The sequence below is a fragment of the Thermobia domestica genome, chromosome 14 (assembly GCF_964235325.1).
Source record: "Thermobia domestica chromosome 14, izTheDome1.hap1.1, whole genome shotgun sequence".
Taxonomy (NCBI): Eukaryota; Metazoa; Arthropoda; class Insecta; order Zygentoma; family Lepismatidae; genus Thermobia; species Thermobia domestica.
Window position 1 is genome coordinate 42,635,952 of NC_137467.1, and position 24,385 is coordinate 42,660,336.

The window sequence follows — 24,385 nt, forward strand, 5'->3', positions numbered from 1 at the left end:
TACATCAACTTCGTTACAACATTGATCTCAAACACGGGAAACTGTCTGTCTTTTTTAATTATTTACTTATTTTTTTTACTAGAGAGTTTTTTTTTATTTCTTTGCCCAAATGGCTAAATTGAACAAAACCAAAGTTATTCACCAATCTTTTGTTAATACATTAACAGTATTTTGTTAAGCCCAGAAACAAGTAAATTCCTCAAAAAACTTGCAATGATAAAATTGCATCGTGGAGTGGTGTTTAAGCAATTAACATATAGACCTGATTATAATTTTTTAATAAGGGTTTTTAGGAATGTAACTTTAACCAGACTAGGCGGAAAAAATTATTGGGCCTAGGGCCGCCAAAATGCTAAATCCGGCCCTGATTCTGGATCCAGGAAAGAAAGATGGAAACCAGTTTCACCTGCATCATTTGGCAGTATTTCTTCCTTGCCAATCATCGGGGACTTTAAAGGATGGGTGCGATCTCCTTGGGAAAACGACAGTATGCAATTTCGAAGAATTAAAACTGGTTAATTAAACAAAATAGGGTTAAAATGGGGTTTAAATATTATTATGGTACTACCCTTTTCTAATACTTTGATTTGTTGGCAAAAAAACACTACTAAGATATCCAGAATGTACCGTATTTTGTAACAAAAAGTTATACAGTTCTAATATTAAAAATGTAATAACCCCCAAAATAAGCAAAATTGGCGAAAAAAATTTAAAAAAATGTTTACTTAACAAAGGGGAGATACATGGGTTTGGTCTTGTATTACGAAGCGTGACACGAGGGAGGGAAGAAGTAAAAATTGGTCGAAAATAGCGTTACGTAATATGTGAATGGCCCCTAAGGTTATCTGAGACTTGGAACTACAGATTAACGTGCGGTTCGAATCAAATGAGTTCTCACCGGGAATTGAACCTGGATCTTCCGCGGCAAAGATCGTACACTAGCCATATAAATACAAAGGAGCTAACACTCTTTTGGTATATGTACTGATTTATCTTCTTATTCCTCTCTGAGTGGGGGGGGGGGGGATTGACCAACTCCGAGTGTTTTCACTTTCACCTTGAAAGTAAACGTGGAAGATTAGGATTAGGAACTAGACTTTTAGGCTTTCAGCATCTATGGCCATGTTACCCAGTCATATATGAAGGATGACGTTTCTTGACAATCACATTATCCGAGGAAAGGAAGGAAGAAAGGATTGTAGAAAGAAGAAACTGGACTATAACTTCTATTTAGATACCATCCCGGCATTTCCCTGATGCAGACGAGGAAACCCAAGCGAGTGTTCCCATTGGGAATCGAACCCGGTACCACTTGCACCAAAAACGAAAGCGTTAGCGACTACGGTACGCTGGGCTACGTGTACGTTGAAGAAACATTGCTAGATATGGTTGGATGGAACTCCCGAGTAAGGAAAAACTCCAAACGATCTGGGGTAACTAACCCAGGAAAAGAAATCGTATTTAATGACACATCAAATGCATTTCCTTTGAGGCTTATAAGTTACTACTATTGGTTGTAAAAATGAAATGAAATCTTTGAGTTTTACGTCCCACGGTCATGCCGGCTAGACTGAGGAATGAAAGAAAGTGTGGAATGAAGAAACTGGGAGGAAACGGGAAAACTCAGAGGAAACTCACGTACACGGTGTTTGTCCACCACAAGGTTCACTTGGCGGGGACTGGAATCGAACCCGGAACCCCACGCACCAGAGGTGAATACTCTAACACTGAGCCACCGCGACCCTTTATTATTGGTTGTGTTGAAGCCGTTCAAGAAGAGTACAATAATGAATTTCTCCAATAATAAGAATAATTACAATAAGTCGCTCGCTTCTACTGTGCCCGTACTCACTAGTACACGTTAATCTTATCTTAACATCAGACATATCACTCAGAAGCATTCTATTCCTTGATAAAATTACATGTGACCGTCACTCACGAACACTGGAAGCGGTTACGTCAAACACTCCATGCGGATCATTACAATGCGTTATATAAATATAAGGACAATCACGCAAGTCATTGTACAGATGATACTCGTAAACACACAATACATCTTTTGAAACTTTGCCAATTTTTATCTCTTGTTTGAGTGGTAAAGAAAAGAGTAAGTTTATCAGTGTGTCACCAGGAGAACATGTTTAAGTTTGTTTCTGAATGAAGTGCAAGAAATAGTGTTGTAATATTCCATTATGGTATGTATATTTATTTATTATTTATTGTATGATGAACGACAAACGTGTAAAAATAGTTGTTAAAGCCATGGTCACCCGTAGCGGGGAACAAGAGACAGTTGCCTCTTCTGAATTTTTGAACAATGTAAAGTTCTTGGGAATGCATGTCAATACATACTAATTTGCCCTTATATGCTATACATAACATATTTATATTATGTTATTTATATTATTATACTGAAGATTTCAGATATAGCCTATTTTTGTAGACAAAACTTTTTTTTTTTTTTTTTTTTTTTTTAGCTATTGTCGGCATACACTTCGAATACATGGGTGCTCCAGGGCTCAAGCACCCATTGGAGATTTTTAATGGGTGCTCTAGGGCTCAAGCAGCCATTGGAAGATTTTAATGGGTGCTCCAGGGCCCAAACACCCATTGGAAGTTTTTAATGGGTGCTCCAGGGCTCAAGCACCCATTGGAGGTTTTTAATGGGTGCTCCAGGGCTCAAGCACCCATTGGAGGTTTTTAACCCTTTTAGGATCCTGGCATTTTGGGCTATTTTTTAGACTTTCAGTCAAGCAGCTACTGCATCGTCACTATTTATCCTAGGATCATGGTCCATATCTCGTTCTCTTCAGAATAGAGCTGGCTTTCAAATGGTATCACTTGCATGCCCATACCATATACCAGAAGCGGGAAAAATGTCAAAGTGAACATTTCGGAGGGAAAAATTTTTTCTCGAACTTTGGCCCCCCTGGACCCTCCCTATGTGATCGTAGCCATCTAAAAAATCTGATAAATAGTACTTGGTATACTGAATGTGTGTGCCAAATTTCAAGTTTCTATCTTGAATAGTAAGGGCGAGAGAATTTGTACCAAAAATTCCCACAATCCCCCAAAGTACCATAAAACACTATGATCTCAGGGAAAAAAAATCCTGAGACATCCCTAATTACCCTAGGACTATAATCTGCCAATCATTCTCTTCAGAATAGAACTGTCTTTCAGGCGGTACCATTCACATGTCTCCATCATGTATCTAAGGCGGGAAAGTCCTGAAAAAAGGGATTTTTGGGGCAAAATTTCCCTTTTTTCAGCTTTTGCCCCTCTGGACCCCCCTGTTTTTACGCAGAAATCGGAAAAATACTTCTGGTAAATACTACTCGGTGGACTGAATGTTTGTGCAAAATTTCAATCTTCTACGTGAAAAAATAGGCCCGCCAGAAAAAATTTCCCTACCATGCCCCACTTTTACCGTATACAGAAGTATATTTGGATAAAAATCACTGAGACGGCCCTAATTTCTCTAGAATAGTAATTCGACCGTCGTTCTCTTCAGAATGGAACTGCCTTTCAGACGGTATGACTCACGTGGTCCTATCATGTATGTGAGGCGAGAAAATGACGAAATACGGGATTTTTGGGGTAAAAAATCCCTTTATTAACCCTTTGCCCCTCTGGTTCCCCCCTGTTTTAACACTGACATCGGAACAAAAAATCTGGTAAATACTACTCGGTGGACTGAATGTTTGTGCAAAATTTCAATCTTTTACTTAGAAAAATAAGCCCGCCAAAATTATTGAACATAGGCTTAGAAAATGAGAAAATAAATTTTTGACTTATGACGTCATCACCTCCTATGTCTGGACGCAGGACGGTCTGAAACCATACGTAATGTCTTTTACAAGGCCTCTGGACTTGGGAAAAAAACCGGACGAAAAAGCTCAAATAGAAGAGAAATAACGCAATGTACCATGAAACACCGGTATGGTACAAATTGTACCATGGGATCCTAAAGGGGTTAATGGGTGCTCCAGCGCTCAAACACCCATTGGATTTTTTTAATGAGTGCTGAGCACCCATTAAACTTTCGCGTTGGAATTAACTTCGAAATTACTCTTTCATAGAGTGAAGAAAAAAGAAGAAGCTATAGTTCATATGACCTCAGGTTGAATTTCAGATGGGAATCCATATTTGTTGAACAGTCATTTATCAATATCTATTATAGAATTTTCAGGCTTACGCCATATAGAGGATCGAGCGATATAAAATTACATCGAATCAGGAACCCCAAACATCAGAAGTGAACGCTCTACCACTGAGCTACTGCGGCCCCCGAAACGACATAGAGATAAGCAGTTCAAGTATAATGCAGAGAGAACGCCAATTGAGAATATTATCGAAAATGTTAAAGTGCACGGGTGTATTTAAACTCGCCGTACGTTAAAAAAAAAAAAAAAAAAAAAAAAAAAAAAAAAAAAAAAAAAACCTCCGAGACTGGTCGCTTCTCTTGATAGAGCAGCAGAAGCTTTAAGCCAGAATGTCGAGACAAATTCCGTACTAAAGTTGCACAAGAACTCAAAGAACACTTCCAGAGGGCATCAAGTGCTTTAATTGTATATTGGGACGGGAAACTACTGCCAAATAACACTGGTAAAGACACTGTTGACCGATTACCAATTACTCTTACGAGAGATGGTCATGAGAGGCACATTCGTGTTCCCATTTTGTCATCACCGCGAGAAAAACAGATTGGCTCTACTATAGTTCATTTTGGAGGACACAGTGGTTCAGTGGTAGAATGCTTACTTCTGGTGTGTGGAATTCCTGGTTCGAATCCTAGTCAAGTAAATTTGTGGTGGACAACATTGTGTCCGTGAATTTTCTCGGAGTACTTCCTTTTCTTCCCCCATTCTCATTCCACCAATTCTTCGATCATTATTTACTTGTCTTAATCACTCGTTTCCCTTAGCCTAACAGGTATAACCGAGCAGGCACGTAGCGAAGGGGTGGGTCCGGGGGGTCCGGACCCCTCTTCGAAACCAGAAATTTAAAAAATTAAGGAAGGATGAAACAAAAAGAAACAAGAAAAACAAGAATCAACATCAAAAATAAACAGCTACAGCGCAAAAACAAAAAAAGTTATGTGGAAAGAAAGTTCTGTTAACACTTGATTCGACAGAGAAAGGAACGCAGATGTTGTAGAATATTTTACAAGACATTATTGTATATGTACTTTTCATAATAGTATATATGTACTTTTTATAATAGTTGAGGTCATAATGAAAGGAAAATTGTTATATTTAAATGAACAGAGGAAGGAACGTAAATATTGTAAAATCTTTTTCAATGCTTTTTATGTTCTTTTACTGGAGTAAAATAGCTTAGATTGGGCGACCCCCTGACAGTATTTCACGTCACGCCCTTCTCCCCCATTACGAAATCCTGACTAAACGAACCAATATATGTTCCCAGTAAAATAGTTTTGAATGGTCGAGCCCCTGGTATGATAACCACCGTATTTCATGTTACGGACCCCCCTATTACGAAATCCTGCCTACGTGCCTGAACCGAGGGACGCTAAACTGAAAGATTTCATTTCATTTCATTCATAGTTCATTTGCTTACAGAATGGAAAGTGGTGCAGAGAGTTTGTTGCGACTCTATTTTCTGAAATTTGGGTCACATCAACGGTTTAAAATCCGTACTTGATAAGTGTGGTGGATCACTTCTACGTGTGCCGGATGTTTCTCTATTAAAACGTTTTTACACCTGGTTGTCCCAAATAAATAGCAATACCTAGGTTTTAGGATTTTTATAAAGCAGTTATAACCAACATTATTTCTGATGAGGAAAGTGAGGCATTAAACGTTGTTGTAAAATTTGTAGAAACGGGACATTGCAGAGAAAATTTTAGGGAATGGTTAGAACTGACCAATGGGTGGTATCAATAAAACGGAGAAGTTATGCATTATTCCCAATGGAAGGCTCGAAACTGGAAAAAAAAATGCAGATAAAACACACACACACACACAAGAGAGAGAGAGAGAGAGAGGGAGAGAGAGAGAGACAGTCATAAGGAATTCAGAAACGAACTTTTTAAGTTCTTGAAAATGACACTTCCAGTAGCGTTTCGTGAAAATTGATTCTGCATTCACCCGTCAGTAAACATTGCGAAAAAAAAGTAACTTTAAAATGAGTACGATGTTGCATGGGTGAATATTAATTATTATTATTGTGTACCATAACGTATAATCAAACAAAATATTTAATTAAATTTTAAAATGTGCACAAAATAGGTAATGTATAAAGTGGAGGCAGTTTAAACATTCTTTTAGGATTCATAATCCAATAAAAAAAAAAATTAAAGTGCCTTAACTTCTACAGTGTAAATAACCGGTTATAACTTCTAGAACTAGGAAGACGCAGAAAAAATGTACAAAAATGTTAACATAACCAAAAAATCATATAAATACTACCAAATTTTCTTCCGGGTATAAAAAGTTCTATTTTAACATCAAAACTCTGCAAATCAAATTATTCATTATTAATTTTATTACTCCATCATTTTGTGCATCAAAAGATCTGCTCATCATTATTACTAAAAATGAATAATTATGCATTGTCTTATCTAATCTTTAAGTCATACCAGTCCATACCATACTCTGTAATTATTTAATTATTCTCTAATTATTTAATTATTTAAATTCTTATTTTTAAATTTATTTTTGTATTATCAAATTTTATCTTTAAATTTTTATACCCATGTTTCTAATCAATTCTAAACTACACTATCTACGCCCCCAAAACGTACATTAATTTAAATTACTTCTAAAAAAAAAAAACTAAATAAATATTAAAGCCATTCAATAATTTTATATATAAAAATTATTTGCAGGTCACAACCCAAACATGCATTTCATATAGTGCGTGTATTCATAGTGCATGTTTCCTCAACTTTTTGGTGCATCTTTACATGTATAATTGCATATATTTGGCTGTTTAGTGTATACAAATCTGGGCCATAATCGTGACTTTTTTATGCTCTCTAAATTTACTTTGTGCAAGTATTTTTCGATGTGAAACCAGGGGTAAAAGTGGATCTGAAAAGGTAGGGGAGACGCTTGACGTCACGGAGTCCCCCGTGCCTATCTTTGCCTATTGTATTTTTTTTATCTATATATATAAAAGAGAACGTACAATTCTTTGTCCGCTCATCACGCTAATACGGCTGAACCAATTTCTTTCATTTTTGGGGGGTTATTAGGATTTGGACCCTAGATGGTTTTTATCATATCACTTTAATTTTTAATTACCAGTGTCTTGAGATAATTGACCATTCAAGTGTCCATAACGTACAAATCCTTTGTTATTAGTTCATCATAGGTAAAAATAAACGTATTTATATGCAACCCGCATGACCGTGTCACTCGGCGGGTTAACATAAATGACAGGCGATATACAGCGGAAAATAGCTTGAATCTTCTGTTTAAAATTTTTTAATTGATTTGCTTATTTTTACAGACACTTTTACAATATGCCAGCACCGGGATGACCGCAGCGAAGCGGGGCGGGTTAACATAAATGACAGGCGATATACAGCGGAAAATAGCTTGAATCTTCTGTTTAAAATTTTTTATTTGATTTGCTTATTTTTACAGACACTTTTACAATATGCCAGCACCGGGATGACCGCAGCGAAGCGGGGCGGGTTAACATAAATGACAGGCGATATAATGTTAAGATTTACTGCAATCTTCTATGGTTTTTATCATATCACTTGAAAGCGAAAAAGTAAAAATTATCTAAGTAACAAAGTTTATTGCGTTCCGGGGTGACAGCAGCGAAGCGGGGCGGGTTAACATAAATGACAGGCGATATAATGTTAAGATTTACTGCAATCTTCTATGGTTTTTATCATATCACTTGAAAGCGAAAAAGTAAAAATTATCTAAGTAACAAAGTTTATTGCGTTCCGGGGTGACCGCAGCGAAGCGGGGTGAACGCTGCTAGTATATATATAAAGTGGGGAGACGCCACAGATAATTTCGTGAGGTAGGAGACGGCGTGCCCCCGCGTTCCCTCTCACTTTTACCCCCTGTGTGAAACCAATATCCTGAAATTGAGATAAAGAATGGATATCCACTTCAATTAAGTGTTACCAAACTTTGGTCGAGAAATTCGCAAAAACTGATGATAATGACCAATGAAGCTTTGACCACATGTTGTCAACTAAATTTTCACTGACCAGCAATATCTCGTAATAAGCAATAACGTGTTCATTATTTATATGATTTTAATTTCCTACTAATCATATCTTTTTTATTTATTGTTGAAGGTCGTTTTCAGTAAGGCAGCAAACGTACTTCAATTCCAATTGAGGAACCGACTTGTCGTAAGCCTTCAACAGCTCATTCGTCAACAATCAACTGTCACTGCAACAGCAGAAACTCAATATAATGCCAGTGTGGACGCTGACCAAGAATGGAAAAATGCCAGGCCATTTGAAGAGATACCTGGACCCAAGCCACTACCTTTCATAGGTTCAATTCATCAATTCTTGCCCATCATAGGTAAGTTTTTTTACAAAGCAGAGTAGTACAAATTAGAATATACTTGATTTTATGAATCTTGGAACGTAGAGTTCATTTGCGTTATGAAACATCAAGATAGGGCCGTTTCTTTGTCTACGTTTATAAGTAGTATAAGCATCATTGTTTGGGCGTATGTGTCTGTCACTGATAAGATCATATGTGTCACCATTATAAGGTAAAATACCATGCATCTAACAATTAACATTGTGTCTTTTTACATATATCATATAGTATATCATCTATCTATTAAAATATATCGCTTTTAGCAATTAAGAGCGATTTTTTAGTGCTAGTTGTAGTGACTAGCTACCTGTAAGAGGGTTACGCCCTCTTTGAGGTGCGTGGTGGGAAGGAAGAAAGGAGAGATATGGGAAAGAGATTGGTGAGCGAAGAGATTTTTATTTTATTGCATTATCATATCGATTCCATAATCTTGTAATAGGTCGGACATAAGGAACTTCGTTCCTTAACATGAGGTGTGGAAGGAAAGGAGAAGAAACATATATATATTTATACATAGGGAACACATTACATAAAACATACAAATATAACTTAATAATCGCGAAGAAAAACAAACGAAATAACAAATGATGTTGGAACATGGAGAAAACGGCAGCCACTATGATGAGAGAGTTAAGGCATGGTAATTGTTAAACTGTAACATGTAAAATGGAGATGAGGTATGAAGCGACGTGCATTACACAGGATAACACATAGGTTCTGTTAGTGAGACAAATGAAGTCATCTTCTGCCTAAGGGCAGCTGTAGGCGATAATGAGAGACGAAGGGAGTCCAAGTTAGACACAAAGGGAATTACTGTGTAGAAAAAGATGGATGAATGAAAGGAAGATGTTCATGAAGAATGTAATCTCCAATGACTAATAATAAGGAATCTCCGGAGGGTAAAGTATAATGGTATACGGTGAACAGTAAAGATAATGGAGGATGAAGATATCGGTGTGTGTAGGGTGGAGTGTGAGATGATGCATTGCGTCTTGAAGTAAGAGATGCTGAGTGTGTAGGCGATTACTGATATAGGTAAGGCGAAGTTTCTCGATGTGATATTGTAAAGTTGGGAATGAAATAAGGCGGTATAAATCCTGAGTTGGGCTAGGTAATCGGATGCGGAAGGCGATGCGAAAAGCGTGGCGTTCAAGGATTAGCAGCTTATTATAGAATTATGTGGAGCGGCTACCCAGGCGGTAAAGCTATATGTTAATATTGGACGTAGGAACAGTTTATAAGTATTTAGAATGGTGTGCGGTCGAAGGCCCCAGGTAGGACCCTATTGTATGCTTTAAGGGTGACATGTTCCAGGTGTTTAGTCCAAGTTAGGTATCTGTCGTATGTTATACCAAGATAGGTAACTGTGTAACGTGGTTGGATAGGAACGTGATCAACGTGTAAAGTGAGCAGTCGTTGATTTCGATGAACTCTAGAGTAGCGTCCACGTGGTAAAAACACTATGGCTTGGGTTTTGGCCGCATTAATTGTAAGTCTCCACCTAGTACACCAGGATGTAAAGCTCTCTATTGCGGTTTGGAGGAGAAGGTTGATCTGTTGAATGGTTGTAGCCTGTAGCAAGAGTGAGGAATGCCGTATCGTCGGCGTACATTAAAAGCGATTTTTTTGTCGTCTACCCGGTTAAAGGGTTGCGCCCTATCTTCGGGGAAGTGTTGTATTAGGAATGTAGAGGCTGCAAAAATTGTGGTTGGTCTAAGGGGTTTTCCTTTATTCATTCATTATTTTAAGTAATTAACATATATACAATAGAGATAAGTTGAAACAGGTGACACAAAAACCTAATAATAATAACAAAGGTAATATGTGCATGGAGGCTATTAGAAATATGAAACAAGAAAATAACAAACTGTCAGTGCATGAAGGCTAAGTGCGTGAATATAATAACAAATAAGAAAAACAGTAACAGGAATTACGATTCAAAGAAATAATATTTAGAAATGATGATGAAAATGAGGATGAATTGTACTGGACGCCACAACACTAGGTTCTGTCAGTGAACGGATGCTGTTATCTTCTGTTCTTGGGGCTATTCAGGAACTGATGTAGACAGGGGAGGCCCATGTTAGTTGGTTATTACTGTGCATATGATGGATAGACGGAAGATGACAGATGGCGTGGATGATATATAGCAAATACTTCTGGGTCTCGATTGGCAGGATTCATTTGCGAGTGATGCAGTGTTATTAAAAGCGATTGAGCTAAAACCTATAACTTTAGGTTTCAAACCTTTGATTTACGGTTATTTGTGATTTCACGTTTATAACAAAAACAAATATTTTTAAAAAGTTGTACTTTAAACGAATTACTTAAAGAGATCTTTTTTACAAAGTTTATCCTTTTAAATTATTGTTCAAAGCCTTTGCATTTTAATAAGTCTTCTCCGAAATAAATGCAAATAAATTGTTCTGCCATCTCTGGAGGTTTTAAAACTATACGTTTGTAAACGTTTATATCTTTGTGGCAAATCTTTTCGACAGTGAGATCTCGGAAACTACAGGCTCTAGAAAGATGACATTTTCACTGATCTATTGCAAATTTTGCGTAGATTGTCCAGTTCTAACTCAATATAAAAAAAAAAAAAAAAAAAAAAAACATGGCCATTATTTATTTATTACATTTTTACGGGTACACTGGAAGTGTTGAAATAAAAAAAGCATCATATCCTACCTATTATATATTCCAACACAATATAATTGTATATAGGAGCTGCATATCTCTCAGGGGTTTGTTTCATGGCCAAATTATAATGATAAACGAAGGATAACCATTTCTTCAGTCTAAGTTGAATCTTTATTGTTTGGAGTGTTTTGCCCAATGAACACCATAAATCAATGACACTATAATTGATTTTATATGTAATGTAATGTATTAGCTTATTTTAAAATGTATAAAACGATAATCATGCCTGTTGTTCTGTATGCTTGCGAGATATGGTCTCTTACTCGGAACGAAGAACATAGATTGAAAATATTTTAGAACAAGATCCTGAGACGAATATTCGGACCCAAGAGAAACGGGAACAGGAAATGGCGGAATCTTCATAATGAGAAACTACATAATTTATACGGTTTATCCAACATTGTTAGGGTCATCAAATCTAGGAGGCTCAGATGGGCAGGTCATGTAGCCAGATGGAAGAAAGAACGAACGCTTTCAAAATCTAAACTGGAAGACCAATCGGAAAACGACCATTAGGCAGACGTAGGCGCAGATGGGAGGGAGGACAATATTAAGATGGATTTCGCAAAAATTGGAATACAAAATAGAAACTGGATCCAATTGGTTAAGGAGAGAAGTCGGTATAGAGCTTTTGTGAACGCGGCATTGAACCCCCGGGTTCCATGGCCATAGAGTTACTTAGTTTATGTATTTGCTTATTACATACTACATGCAAGAAGAAAGAAAACACAGATCATACATGAATTAGAAACTCCAACCAGAAGTAGGCTCAAATCTTGCAAACGGTACTAGATATTGAAAAAGTAATCGAAAAAAAACTCCCCTTTACGGTATCTCTTGCCGATTTTTACCACGACTTCTTTCACTTGTATCTGCAAAAAGACATGTACAGATGTGAGGAATAACAAGGAGATTCATGCTCACATATGAATGTGTAAAGAGCGCAGGTTCAGCTAGTATATGTATATAAATGAACATCGGGCTCCAGCTAAATAAAAACTATAAGTTATTGGAAACGAACGTAATTTTTACCAATGCCATAAAAAATTTGTTTTTCCTCAATGATCTCAAAAACCACACCTGAAAATTCAGCTTCTACTATCTACCTTGTTTAAGTTAACATTGTAAAATTACCTTATTAGATAGAAGGCAGAGAAATTGCACGCGGGAATCGGTTTTTGGAACAACCAATTTTGTTATAAAAACAGTATAGCACAAAAAAAAATACAATTTCCTCTAAGCTCCACTGCTAGCTGGGTTGTTGTGGTTAGGAATTTCTCAGAGCTCCACTGCAAGGTAAGAGAGACGCTAAAGTTTCCCACAGACCTTCATTGCAACCTAAGAGGGTTGAGTTAGGTAGGGTTCTCTCAGAACTCCACTGCAACCTAAGAGGGTTGAGTTAGGTAGGGTTCTCTCAGAACTCCACTGCAACCTAAGAGGGTTGAGTTAGGTAGGGTTCTCACAGAACTCCACTGCAAGCTAAGGGAGGAGGAGTGACCAGCCGATCAGGTGCAGCGGTGCATCAAATTTCATGCATCCTCCTGGATAGCGATGGCGCTGGTCAACACTTGATCCACAGAGGACGATGATCCCTGTCGTCTACTACTTATAGTAACTTGTAGAAAAACGCATATGACATTGATTACAAATAATTCACATGTTGATTGATGTTTGTAAATAGAACCATGTACGAGATATGCGTGCAATATGATCAATCTATCGATTGATATGTGTGCTATCTTTAGACAATATTTTATAGCTTAACAGTAATTAAATTTTAAGAATTAATAGTAATAATAATTTTGGGCTATATTTCATTAACCATATCGTATACTGGTATCTGCCAGGTGTCAGGCATGCACTCAGAATTTTTTCTTGAGGGGAACACTACGATATTACAAGGCACTACGTCTATGTGGCACTGAACGGATATTATTCTGCACCCGAGAAGAACAATAAGTAATTCTAAAATATTTCCACCCATATATTTTTTAAAAAAGTGATAAAACTATAATTGCAGGAAAAGGTCTATCGTCATGGTAACTTCGTTTTATATTAGATAAGTTCGGTTAAACTTGTAACAAAGAAATGTGAAATAATATATTAGGCCATCTGTTTCGGCATATTAAGATACATGTTTGCTTTGAAGTCGACGATTTGTCGCATTTTTTTAAGATTCGACTGCCGTTCTTGTAGTATCTAGTATTCTATCTTACCTTTTTCAGTACACTTCTCTTCTTCTAGCTGTCCTATTCATTCTATAAGATTCTTTTCTTTGTAACCTACCCCCCATTTAACTTGACAGTTAACATAACCACTTAGTATAAATGATTCAAACCGAGAGATATTATCTAGATATTCGCTTTGATTTGCATGAGATGTTGTGAGTTATAATTTGTAAGGTTATATACCTTCACCGTATGCCGAGGGATACTTTACCATCGCTAGCTTTGACCTACCGTGGTCGTGAACGATTGTCCGGTGGATGATTTATTCAAGTTCTTACTTTCTCTACAGTGAAATAATTTTGAAATATTTTACAATTTTTTAAATTATTTTGTATTTGTCATATCAATACAAAATATTTCGGGTCCCACAAGCCATCGTGATCATTGCATTCAGTTTGGTTCAATACTGCACTAGAGATGAATCTTTCTTGATAATGTCCAGTGGGCCCATGAGTTTATTGCTAAATTCTTTTAAATCATTGTCATTATGTATTGTAAACTGCAAAATTTTCAATACTATAAATCGATTTGTAATATCTATTAGTTATTATATTGCACAGTGTATAATATTACGCGGTCATGCATGCTTGCCATTTTGAATAACTACAAATTTCAAATCAGGAAGTATTGATTAAGATTTGAACATGTTTTCTTTTGTTGTGCGGCTACCCTTCTGATTTATCGAGCTTTTTTCCTTTTGCATGTGATATGTCTACGCAACCTTGAAATTATAATGAACGTGGTAATTAACTGTTCATTGTATAAGATGATTAAATATATGTGTATCGAAATATAAATATGCGATAGATGTCCATTTATTACGAAGAGTATAGTATAATGTCCAGATACGTTGTACGAATGTAAACTAAGGGTTTGTTGCTTTCCCCGATCGGTTGCGATATAATAGATACGTTTTGTTGCTATAGTTTTGTAATTTTGACAAACATAAAATTTAAATTTGTAAAGTATACTGCTTTGTACTTAAATGTTATTCTTGTCCTTGTGATGTAATCTGATCTTATATGTGTCTAACACATTTATGTGTTACCTTACTAATTGCATGTTGGATATAGCAAAGAGGCAGGTTATCGTGACTCATGGTTAACGTTGGATGTATCCATAAACATTGAGAAACCAAAATTCTTTGATACAATTACATTTCTATTCCCTTTCCGAGACTTATGAATCTCCAAAATCAGATAGTGTCATCCGTCTACGTGAAATTACTATGATTGCTTTGTAATAGTGATAAACAATATTCACAATACAGTTTAGTTTTTTTTTTTTTTAATGACAAGTCCACTTATGGCATATTTCATAGTGAATAATCTTACTAACTCGTCGTGCTCTAAATTATATTAACGTAACTCTGATCTTTTGAAATCTACACCCAACTAAGTGGTGAGAATAAAGACTTAGTCTGTTCAGAACTGGATAGTGGAAATTCAAGCAGTGCTGAAGACTAATATAAAATAGTCTAATAACTGTACATAAGTAATATACATCAGTTCGAAATAAATAATTATCATAGCATATGTATGTGTTGAAGAAAGATACCGCATGCGTGGACACTTGACAAGTGAAATATGGACACTCTAAATAAGTGATATTCTTTAAAGCGACGAGAAAATAGACTTATTGAGTGAAATTTTATATTTTTTCATAAAACTACGACGAATATACAGTTATTGTATTAGTATACAGTTTTATGTATATATATGTAACTAATATCTTTTCTTGTGTTCTTATCATCAGTAGATGTAATAAATGTTATAAAAATATAGTTAGGTAATAGTTTCCTTTCTAAACCAATACTTTACCTGTTTACCTATATTAATACATTGTCAATTATGGTGTGAATGTGTGATCGAATGAATCGTAGCTCTAGTTTTAAGTAAAGAATTCTAAAGTTTAGTGTAAACTAATAATCTTTGTTATGTGTATATTTTAATTGGAAAATATGTTTACATATAATTCATGAGCTAAGTTATGAAGATTACTAATACCTGAATAATTGGAAACGGCTCTATAAGGCAGGCCGAAGCAATGGAATGGAACTAGGGATAATAACTGTTTTGTCCCAAAACTTGAGGAACTCCAATTCATGAATAATAAACCTTATCACCTGGAGTTTTTCCTGACTAACTCAAATACGACTTTTGTTCATTGTCCAGATTCAATAAGCGAGTAAAGATTATTCATAACCGAAAACAGCGAATAAAACAATTAGACTAACTTGACATTTCTGATCACCTGGGCTGGGCCTAGGTGACTTCTACTGGTGCCTTTACCTGGATTCGGATCAGAGTTGTGTACATAAACATGTGTCTTGCAATTAATCAGTTCAAACTGGATTCTCGAGTAATAGGACTGAAATATAAAGTACTTCTAGTACCTATTTAAGTAACTTTACTATATTTCGATGATTATTCAGTATTTTTCGTCTCTACTTCTTCTTTTTCTCACTCTTTTATCTTCTGTGTTTATAATAGACCATTCAATACACCTCTCCTGTAACATTTTCATCTTGTCTTCTTCTATCTCCGAAATAATATCTTCCTATCTGAAGAACTTCCTTACTCTCTTTCTTCCTTCTATTCTTCTTCTTCCTCTGCTTCCTTTACCTTCCTCTTGACTTCCCTATATCTTTCTTTCAGTCTCTTCTATTTTAATTAAAACTGAAGGAAAGTCGTGATTGGAAGTTGTCGCCATATGCGAGGTCAATAAATTTAGTTCGTTTTCGTCTTCGTAAGTCCGATATTGAATAACCATTAAGGAAATACAAATATTATACCAATTAATTTATTTCGTTTATTAAATTAACAAACCCGATGGTTGAGTATTCTTTCAGTTTTAAATTCGCGACCACTCCGTCTTCGGTTTGTGTCAGGCACTTTCCTCTTTCAATGTTGTCTAGCGCATATTGTTCCACATTTCGATTATCTTTTATCTATTTGAAGATATCACAGAATTACTGTAAAATTAGCGGTATTTTAATTTCGCAGTGGGTAGACCTCTTAAGAAGCTGAGAGCTTGATTTCAAGGAAAATTTCGTACTAAAGATTGCGGAAACGTGTTCTTTTTTTCTTTTCTTTTCTTTTTTTTTAAGAAAAAAGAAAGAGAGACGAGCGATTTTAAAATCAAGACTGTAGCACGGACCTTCATATTTTCATTTTTGCAGGTGAACATTCCAGTGGGAACATGTATGAGATAGCGGCTTCTTTATACAAAAAGTATGGAAAACTCTGCAGAATCAGTGGACTACCTGGGAATTTAAATGCTGTGTATGTTTTTGATCCAGATTATATTGAGAAAGTTTTTAGGAATGAAGGTGTGTGGCCAGAAAGAAAAGGACTTAATAGTTTTGAATATTACCGAAAAGTTCTACGCAAAGGCATCTTCGGAGAGCAAGGAGGACTCCTGTCTGAGTAAGATTTGTCATACATTTTTATCGTTATTAGAATTAGAAATTGTATTGCTTCACTGTAAGTCACTGTAATAACTATGGTAATCGTTTTTCGTCTTTGGAAATTTAAATTTAAACCTTAAATAGTGATAAATTTTAATATTTTTTGCTTTAGTAGTGTTTTGTGTGGGTGAGGTATGTTTCCTTAAGACGTTGAATCGATTGTTATAAACCAATTGTTGTTACCTATTATAGTTTTCGTTCCGCGAAAACCAGAATTGTTTGATTTTCAACACTTTCGGTTTGAAGAACGGGGTAATGGGGAAGTTATTCTGTTCTTCGGATGCTGAATTAATTGCAAAAGACCATTTCTCGACATCTCTCAACTTTATTTTGCTATTGAAATCAATATGAAATCGGAGGTACTAGTAAATTCCTACCACCTCCGGTTTCCCTAGTGTTCCTGATGATGATTGTATTTTTTTTAGAGGCACTGAATTGATTGTAAAAACCACATGTCGCTTTCTTTACCAATTTGTTCTACAGCGATAAACGTTCAAATCGGAAAATGGTCATTTCAGCTACTTTTTGAATGAGGCTTCATTGTGGCCATCATAATGGCCTGCTAGTCGAATCCATCAACATCCAGGCATGTGTTCTTTCGAATATGACAGTGACTCAATGTTGGACTGAATGGGAACGTGAGATATATTATACACGTTTTCAAGGTTCCAGTCGACCAAGTCTGACCACACTGAGAGAGAATTGCCATAATGTGCGCAAGCGATCCGGGCACAACTAATAGGCTTACTACCAGTGCTGTAGTCCTAAAATTTTCAGAGGGTATACGCTGTTTTGGATAATGTATTATTGTAATAAAAGACATAGAAGGCATTTTCAATGAACAATGTAAAGCGCATATATTAATAAAATTCAATTAAAACATAAAGGATACATTACTGTTTTATACTCTAGAAGTATTTCATACTATTTTCTTGATGACACTCTCTACTTAAATCACACCATTAATAACATAAATGGGTGTAGGTATGGAGAAAGACCTAACTCACTCGTAGAAGGAACAGAAAAAACCGCGCTCCATGTGACAGAAGTACGAACATTGTGCTCAAATTTAACTCTATAAAATCATTAAGACATGATTTCTTCTTCAAATAATAGGTTCTGTATTGCTCTGAGCTATGTATTAACATTGGCGTGATATTGAAAATATTCATACGTTAGTTTAAAAATATCGAACAAGTTTGGTTCTCTTCAGCCGAGAATAAGGTTTTAAGAAATTCAAATTTAAGCAATATCACAGCCATCGACCTTCAAAACGCTTGGATATCTTCTCAGAACAAAAAGATGTACCATTCTGCATCGATCCTAAAACTAATTTTGTATTTTAGTTCCTTCCTGTATAGTAACATACAAATAATATACTACTAGCTAGTAACAACAGTAACCATGAAACCTTGGATAAAATATAAGACGTGAAACTAACTTTGGTAAAGTCTCTTTCGGAAGCTACTTTCGTGTTTCAAGCAGAAGGTACACTCTAATGACCAAGATTAAGCAGAGGGTATACGGCGTGTACTGTCGTGTACCTTCGACCACAGCCCTACTTACTAGAACACCTCGTGTTGTCCTCCAGCATTTGTCGGAGATTATCAACAGGCGAACTAGTCAGTCACAATCTTATACATAGGCTGTCATTAAGATCATTACACATACGGCTGCATTTGGAGTGGTGCTGTTCCCGGGAAGCATAGACTACTGACAAGTGGCGCCGCATCATTTTCAACGATGAATAGCGGTTCTGCCCTACCCTGGATGACCATCCCCTGCGAGTATGGTGGCGACGACGGGAGAGGACAAATTCTGAAAATGTTCCGCAGAAAGCTCGAGAAGCACAACACGTCACAGACATATTTTGTCCTCATGTTTTACTTCTCGTCGTACAATATCCAGAGACTATTTTCAATAGAACAATGCTGGTCCATAGACTACATGTGGCTCTAAGAACTGCCTACCAAGTAGTACTTTCATCTCCAACCATATCACGCGATTTGTCCCGCATAGAACATGTGTAGAAACAGGTCGGAGATGTACTCCTTCCCAGTGCAATGTCCATGATATTGAGGGCCAGTTCTAACAGTTGCGGGCCAACTTGCCTCGGGAGATGATAAAACAGCTGCATGGCACCTTTTCCAACCAAAACAATGCATCTGAAACATAATAATAATCATAATAATCACATAACGTAAAATAAAATCACATAATCACATTGTGACAACTATTATGCAGTATGCTGATCATTGTAACCGCAACATTATTGTAACTGAATCATTACATATCTTTCTATAGTATACAGGTGTACGAAATTACGTCGACGTCGGACCTTTCCTTCCAGATTCTTAACTTTTTTTTGCATCGAGACAAACGCGTACAACTAAATTCACTTTATACTGAAAATGTAAAATATAAAATAGATAAAAGCAGTAAATAATAATAATACACTAAATTAACAGAAAGGAGCTGTTCCAAAAGTGCCCAATTTTCCCGTTTGCGTCGATATGAGACAAACCTCTCGGAAGAAAATGCCGTAACCATGTGTCGTATTTATGCTGAGTGGTATTGATACAGATGAAATAAGTGGAATTGAATGGTAGTTAGGATTTCGCACATTGTGCACCATATAAAAAAAAACAGGGATGTTCTCAGAAATAATTACCATTGCACTAGCGTAATACGTGGTATTGAAAGGTACAAAATGATTGATGTGTTATCGGAGCTGAACTACAAGGTTTCCCTTACTCCCAGTACCGCTCAGGCAGTTGAGGTGATTATTATATAGGATGCAATGTGTTATACATAAGTATGCAATTGGGTTCAATTGTCGATTTCCTCATCCTCTGACAGGAATGGTTCATCGATATCGGCCAAAGGTGCAATTTCTTTGCCCATTCCTAAGTACCAACTAATCAGCAAGATATAAGCACAACATCTAACTGTCCGTGCTCCATTTACATGTTGACAAAAAAATCCTATAATGCAATCGTCCTCTTCCCGATCAAGATCGCATAAAACGAAAGTGCAGTACTTTAACCGATTACTGTGCCATGAATGAATATGTGCAGGAACAAGGTAATTTGTTTGCCTCATATCAAGCCAGTCTGAGCATCAGAGATGGTCTGTCCCCTGATTTTGACCCAATTTGTTTCGCTGTTCCGCAAGCTCGAGTGCGATGAAATTCACAGTGCTTGTAGAGCTCAATGTACAGTCTCACTTCCATAAAATCTCAACGCGTCCCCTCTTTTGAACGATATACAAAAAGTATGCCAAAAACATGCGCGCCTTATGGACATTTTCGTTATATTGTTGACCCATTTTTGACCATGTTCCCGCTGAGCTATGGCAACCATTATTTATATATGAAGGTCCTAGGCCTCCGACCTCTTCCCACACCAAATTGTATACGGGCAACGCAAACGAAAAAATTGGGCACTTTTGGAACATCTCCTTGGGGAACACTCCTCGTATAATATTTTAAATGATGAGATTAGCTTTGTACTATTTAAACACCCGTTTTATTGTGATGATAAACTCTGGTAGAGAGGAAAACGGAACGCACACAAGAAGTTTCAGTTTTGTCTGGTAGATGTCAACCCCTGAAGGATGCTCGCTTCCATCTAACGGGAAGATGAGTAACTACTACCACTTTGCTTCAATAGTACAAAATGGAATATGGATAAGTACCTTTAAAGTCTGCGTTACTGATGAAGATGTTAACGGATTAGTCTGCGTTACTAATGAAGATGTTAACGGACTGAGTTCATTAACAAACTCAGCCTAGATAATTACTCTAGCTATCTATTGCCAAAAAGAAAAAAACCTACTAAAAATTCACTGTCGTTCGAGAGTTATCGTGTAAACTAACGGATGGATGTAAGTCACAGTTACTCGTTAAGATTTAACGAACAGACGTAAGTCATCGTTACTGGTTAACATGATAACGGATCGACTTTATTAACGAACTTGACAGAGATAATTGTTATATTGCGGAAAGATATAATTCGAAAATTCGCTTCCGTTCAAGAGTTATCGTGTAGACTAACGGGCGGATGTAAGTTGTCGTTACCCCTTAAGGTTCTAACGAATAGACTCCATTAATAACTAATTGTTGTAGCTATCTACTGCGGAAAGAAATAATTCGGAAATTCGCTTCCGTTCAAGAGTTATCGTGTAGATTAACTAACGGATGCAAGTCGTCGTTATCCGTTAAAACGTTAACATATTGACTCCGTTAACGAAGTCGGTCGAGCTGTTTATTGCAGCAGAAAAAAATAACAATTCGTTTCCGTTCAAGGATTATTTTTTTGAGTGGATGACGCACGTACGAACATTACGATATTACGAAATAACATTACGTATTAACATTATTAGTTCTACTTGCTTGGTTCTACAAGGATGGATTTGAAAATTCGTGGCCTGGCCTACAAAATCAGAAAATACTTTAACAAGTTATGTTTTATTTTCCCTTATAATCCCCCTTCGACCGAGATACATTTACGCCACCCTTCCGGTAACGCTTCTTTACCAGTTTTAAAAAATGATTCTTTGAACCTTGCAAAATATCCCAGTACACCATTTTTCACCACTACGTGTGAAGAAAATCGCTGACTTTCCCAAAACATTTTCAGGATTCTAAACAAGTGAAAGTCCGATGGGTCCAGATCAGGCAAATAGGACAGGTGCGAACCTACAGGAACGAATTTCGGCCATGGATGCAAGGAACATGTGAACGCGTGTATTGTTCTGATGGTTTCTCTATGTCACAAATTTCCTCGCTTCCCGCTGACTTAACGCCTTAGCTTTCACCTGGAGCAATAAAGAAATGAAATTTTACACAGTGACTACCAACGGATATAGCAATGCAGTTAAGAGTCCCTATCACTGCGAAATTAAAATACCGCTAATTTTACAATAATTATGTGATATCTTCAAATATATAAAAGATAATCGAAAAGTGGATCAAGACCTCCCTAGACGATGTTATTTTGTATGAGTTACCATTATCATGAGTCACCTAGTAGCTTTCCGTATGCAGTTATTTGGAAACGCGAAAATAAATGCCGATTTTCTAAATGGCTGGAAATTGAAAGCAGATAAATGAGTTTTGATTACGGTATCTCACGCAAAATAATATTGCCTAGGGAGGTCTTGTTCCACTTTTCGATTATCTTTTATCTATTTGAAGATATCACATAATTACTGTAAAATTAGCGGTATTTTAATTTCGCAGTGATGAGGCCCCTTAATGTATAAAAACATAAAATAATTGCTTCCTTCCTAGTCAGACCACAATTATTCCAATCCATTCTCCTAATAAAATATTTCCAGTTTTCTTAACTTATCTACTGATTACTGTTCAATTTTACTGTTTCAGCCATGGTAAGCCTTGGCACACTTTTAGAAGCATAGTAAACCAGCCAATGATGCAACCAAAAACAGCGAAATTGTATGTTAAACCTATTAATGACGTTGCGGATGACTTTATTAACAGGTAAAATGTAACTACTTCGTAGAATATTTTATATAGGAGGTATTGTAATAAAAAAATAAAGAAAAAATTAATTTGTTTTTAAGAAAAGGAAGAAAAACATATAGGTTTTCCTCTGCTTTGTACTTTTCATTCCAAAAGTTAAGGAAATCTTTCTTTAAATTTACAAGAAACGAAGTTCCTCGCAGAGATCTTGGCTAACGCGCGGAGGCGGCTTTAGGATTTTAATTTTGGGTAGGCCTGCTCCATCGCTTATGGATATATGTACACATTTGATTGATTAATGACCCTAGGAAATTACTTTTACAGTAGTGGTTGATGCTATTTGTTAAATAATTATCTGTCATTAATATAAATAGTGGAAAATATATTTACTCTTTATTGTATCTTTTATCGTGTAAGTATTTAACAAAATTTTGGGTAGGCCGGTGCCTACTAGGCCTATCTGCTAAAGCCGCCACTGTTAACGCGTGATGCTAACTTCTGTATTTACTAACACGAAAGTGAATTTAACAGTGATTTATATCGAAAAATGCCACCCTTAAATTTTTCACAGTGTTGTACAAACACTTTAAGAGAAATCAAGTTAAGTGAGTCCTATTCCCTCTCTAATATTGATTTCTCCCATTGTTGAGTTGAGGTGATTTTGAGTTTAACGTCCCGTTCAGCAGCGAGGCTATATGAGACGTGGACCTACTGATTAACGTGGAATCCGAACCACATGAGCTCCCGCCGGGAATCGAACCCGGGTCTCCCACGTCGAAGGCGCGTACGCTAACCGCTTAGCCACGAACGAGCTCTTCTCCCATTGTATTTGGACAACCCTGCACAGAGGTCGAGGCTGACCTTCTTCAATTTAAATCCTTGTTAAATTCACTGATGTGCTACTAAATACAGAAGTTAGCATTAATCTCTTAATACAACGCTAAGAAACGATTCTGCATAATGCCCAAAGTATTTAAGTTTAACTTTCAATGATTAAGTCCTTTAGGCTAAGGAAGACTATATAATTAAGATAAGCGAAGGATGATGGAACAAGTGGTGGAATGAGAATGTGGGAAGAAAATTGAAATACTCCGAGAAGAAACCAATAGACATGATATTATCCACGACAAATGTACTTATCCGGATATGGAACCAGAGACCCCACCCAGCAGATGTAAGCACTCTAACAACAAGTCTCTGTACCCCACTTAAATTTACAAGAGATATCATCTGCTACTTAAGGTAGATCACTAGGTATTCTCGGTGCTATACTAAATGCTGCTTGAATATTGCGGCGTTGCCAGATAGTTTCGAGTATTTACTGATGCCAGATAATGAAGGGAGTAATCATGGAATTCTGCTTGGATACTTACTGGAGAAATTAGTTTTCGACCCTTACCGCAATCTCGCTTCTCGAACTGCAACGCTAGAATCCAGGAATTTTCTTATTGTGACTACTACAGTAAACGTACAAATTTGGCAACAACGCATTATGGCGTTCTGCGCAAGTTTCGTTTCAAAATCTATTTCCTTAAATATAAATTAATATTTAAATAAAATGTGAAACATAACACGAGAAACGTTCAAACAATATATCTATTTTGTAATAAGATCGTTACTTTAAAATACTTTACACATACAAATAACCATTTCATAAAATTAAGCACTTCTAGTAAGATTTAGCAGCAAGTGCCATCTTGTGTGCTCATTGTAAAACGAATCAAATATTTTCTTTTATTTGTTTCATTTTTCGATAACAGGAAACAGAACCAAATGAATCAGTGTCTTGTGCTGTAGCTGAAACATTACTCTATCTTATAGTACAATGTTTATAATATGTAAAGTTTCATTGCGCAGTAGTTAAGGTAGCAATCTAAAACATGTACTGACTTCCGAGTAGTAATCCACCTTAACACTATATTTTTACATGTACGTAATTAAATAATTAAAA

At 36.3% G+C, this 24,385-nt stretch overlaps 1 protein-coding gene across 1 annotated transcript in view; it reads left to right on the forward strand.

Annotated features, from left to right (window-relative positions):
* The first annotated feature begins 2,063 nt into the window (after positions 1-2,063).
* LOC145669652 (putative cytochrome P450 49a1) overlaps positions 2,064-24,385 on the forward strand; it is a 60,688-nt gene continuing 38,366 nt past the window's right edge. The window contains exons 1-4 of the mRNA XM_081737902.1: positions 2,064-2,195; positions 8,294-8,528; positions 16,662-16,908; positions 22,336-22,452. Of these exons, the coding sequence (XP_081594028.1) occupies positions 2,193-2,195; positions 8,294-8,528; positions 16,662-16,908; positions 22,336-22,452 (602 nt within the window). The 5' untranslated portion in view covers positions 2,064-2,192. The remainder of the gene's footprint in view (positions 2,196-8,293; positions 8,529-16,661; positions 16,909-22,335; positions 22,453-24,385) is intronic.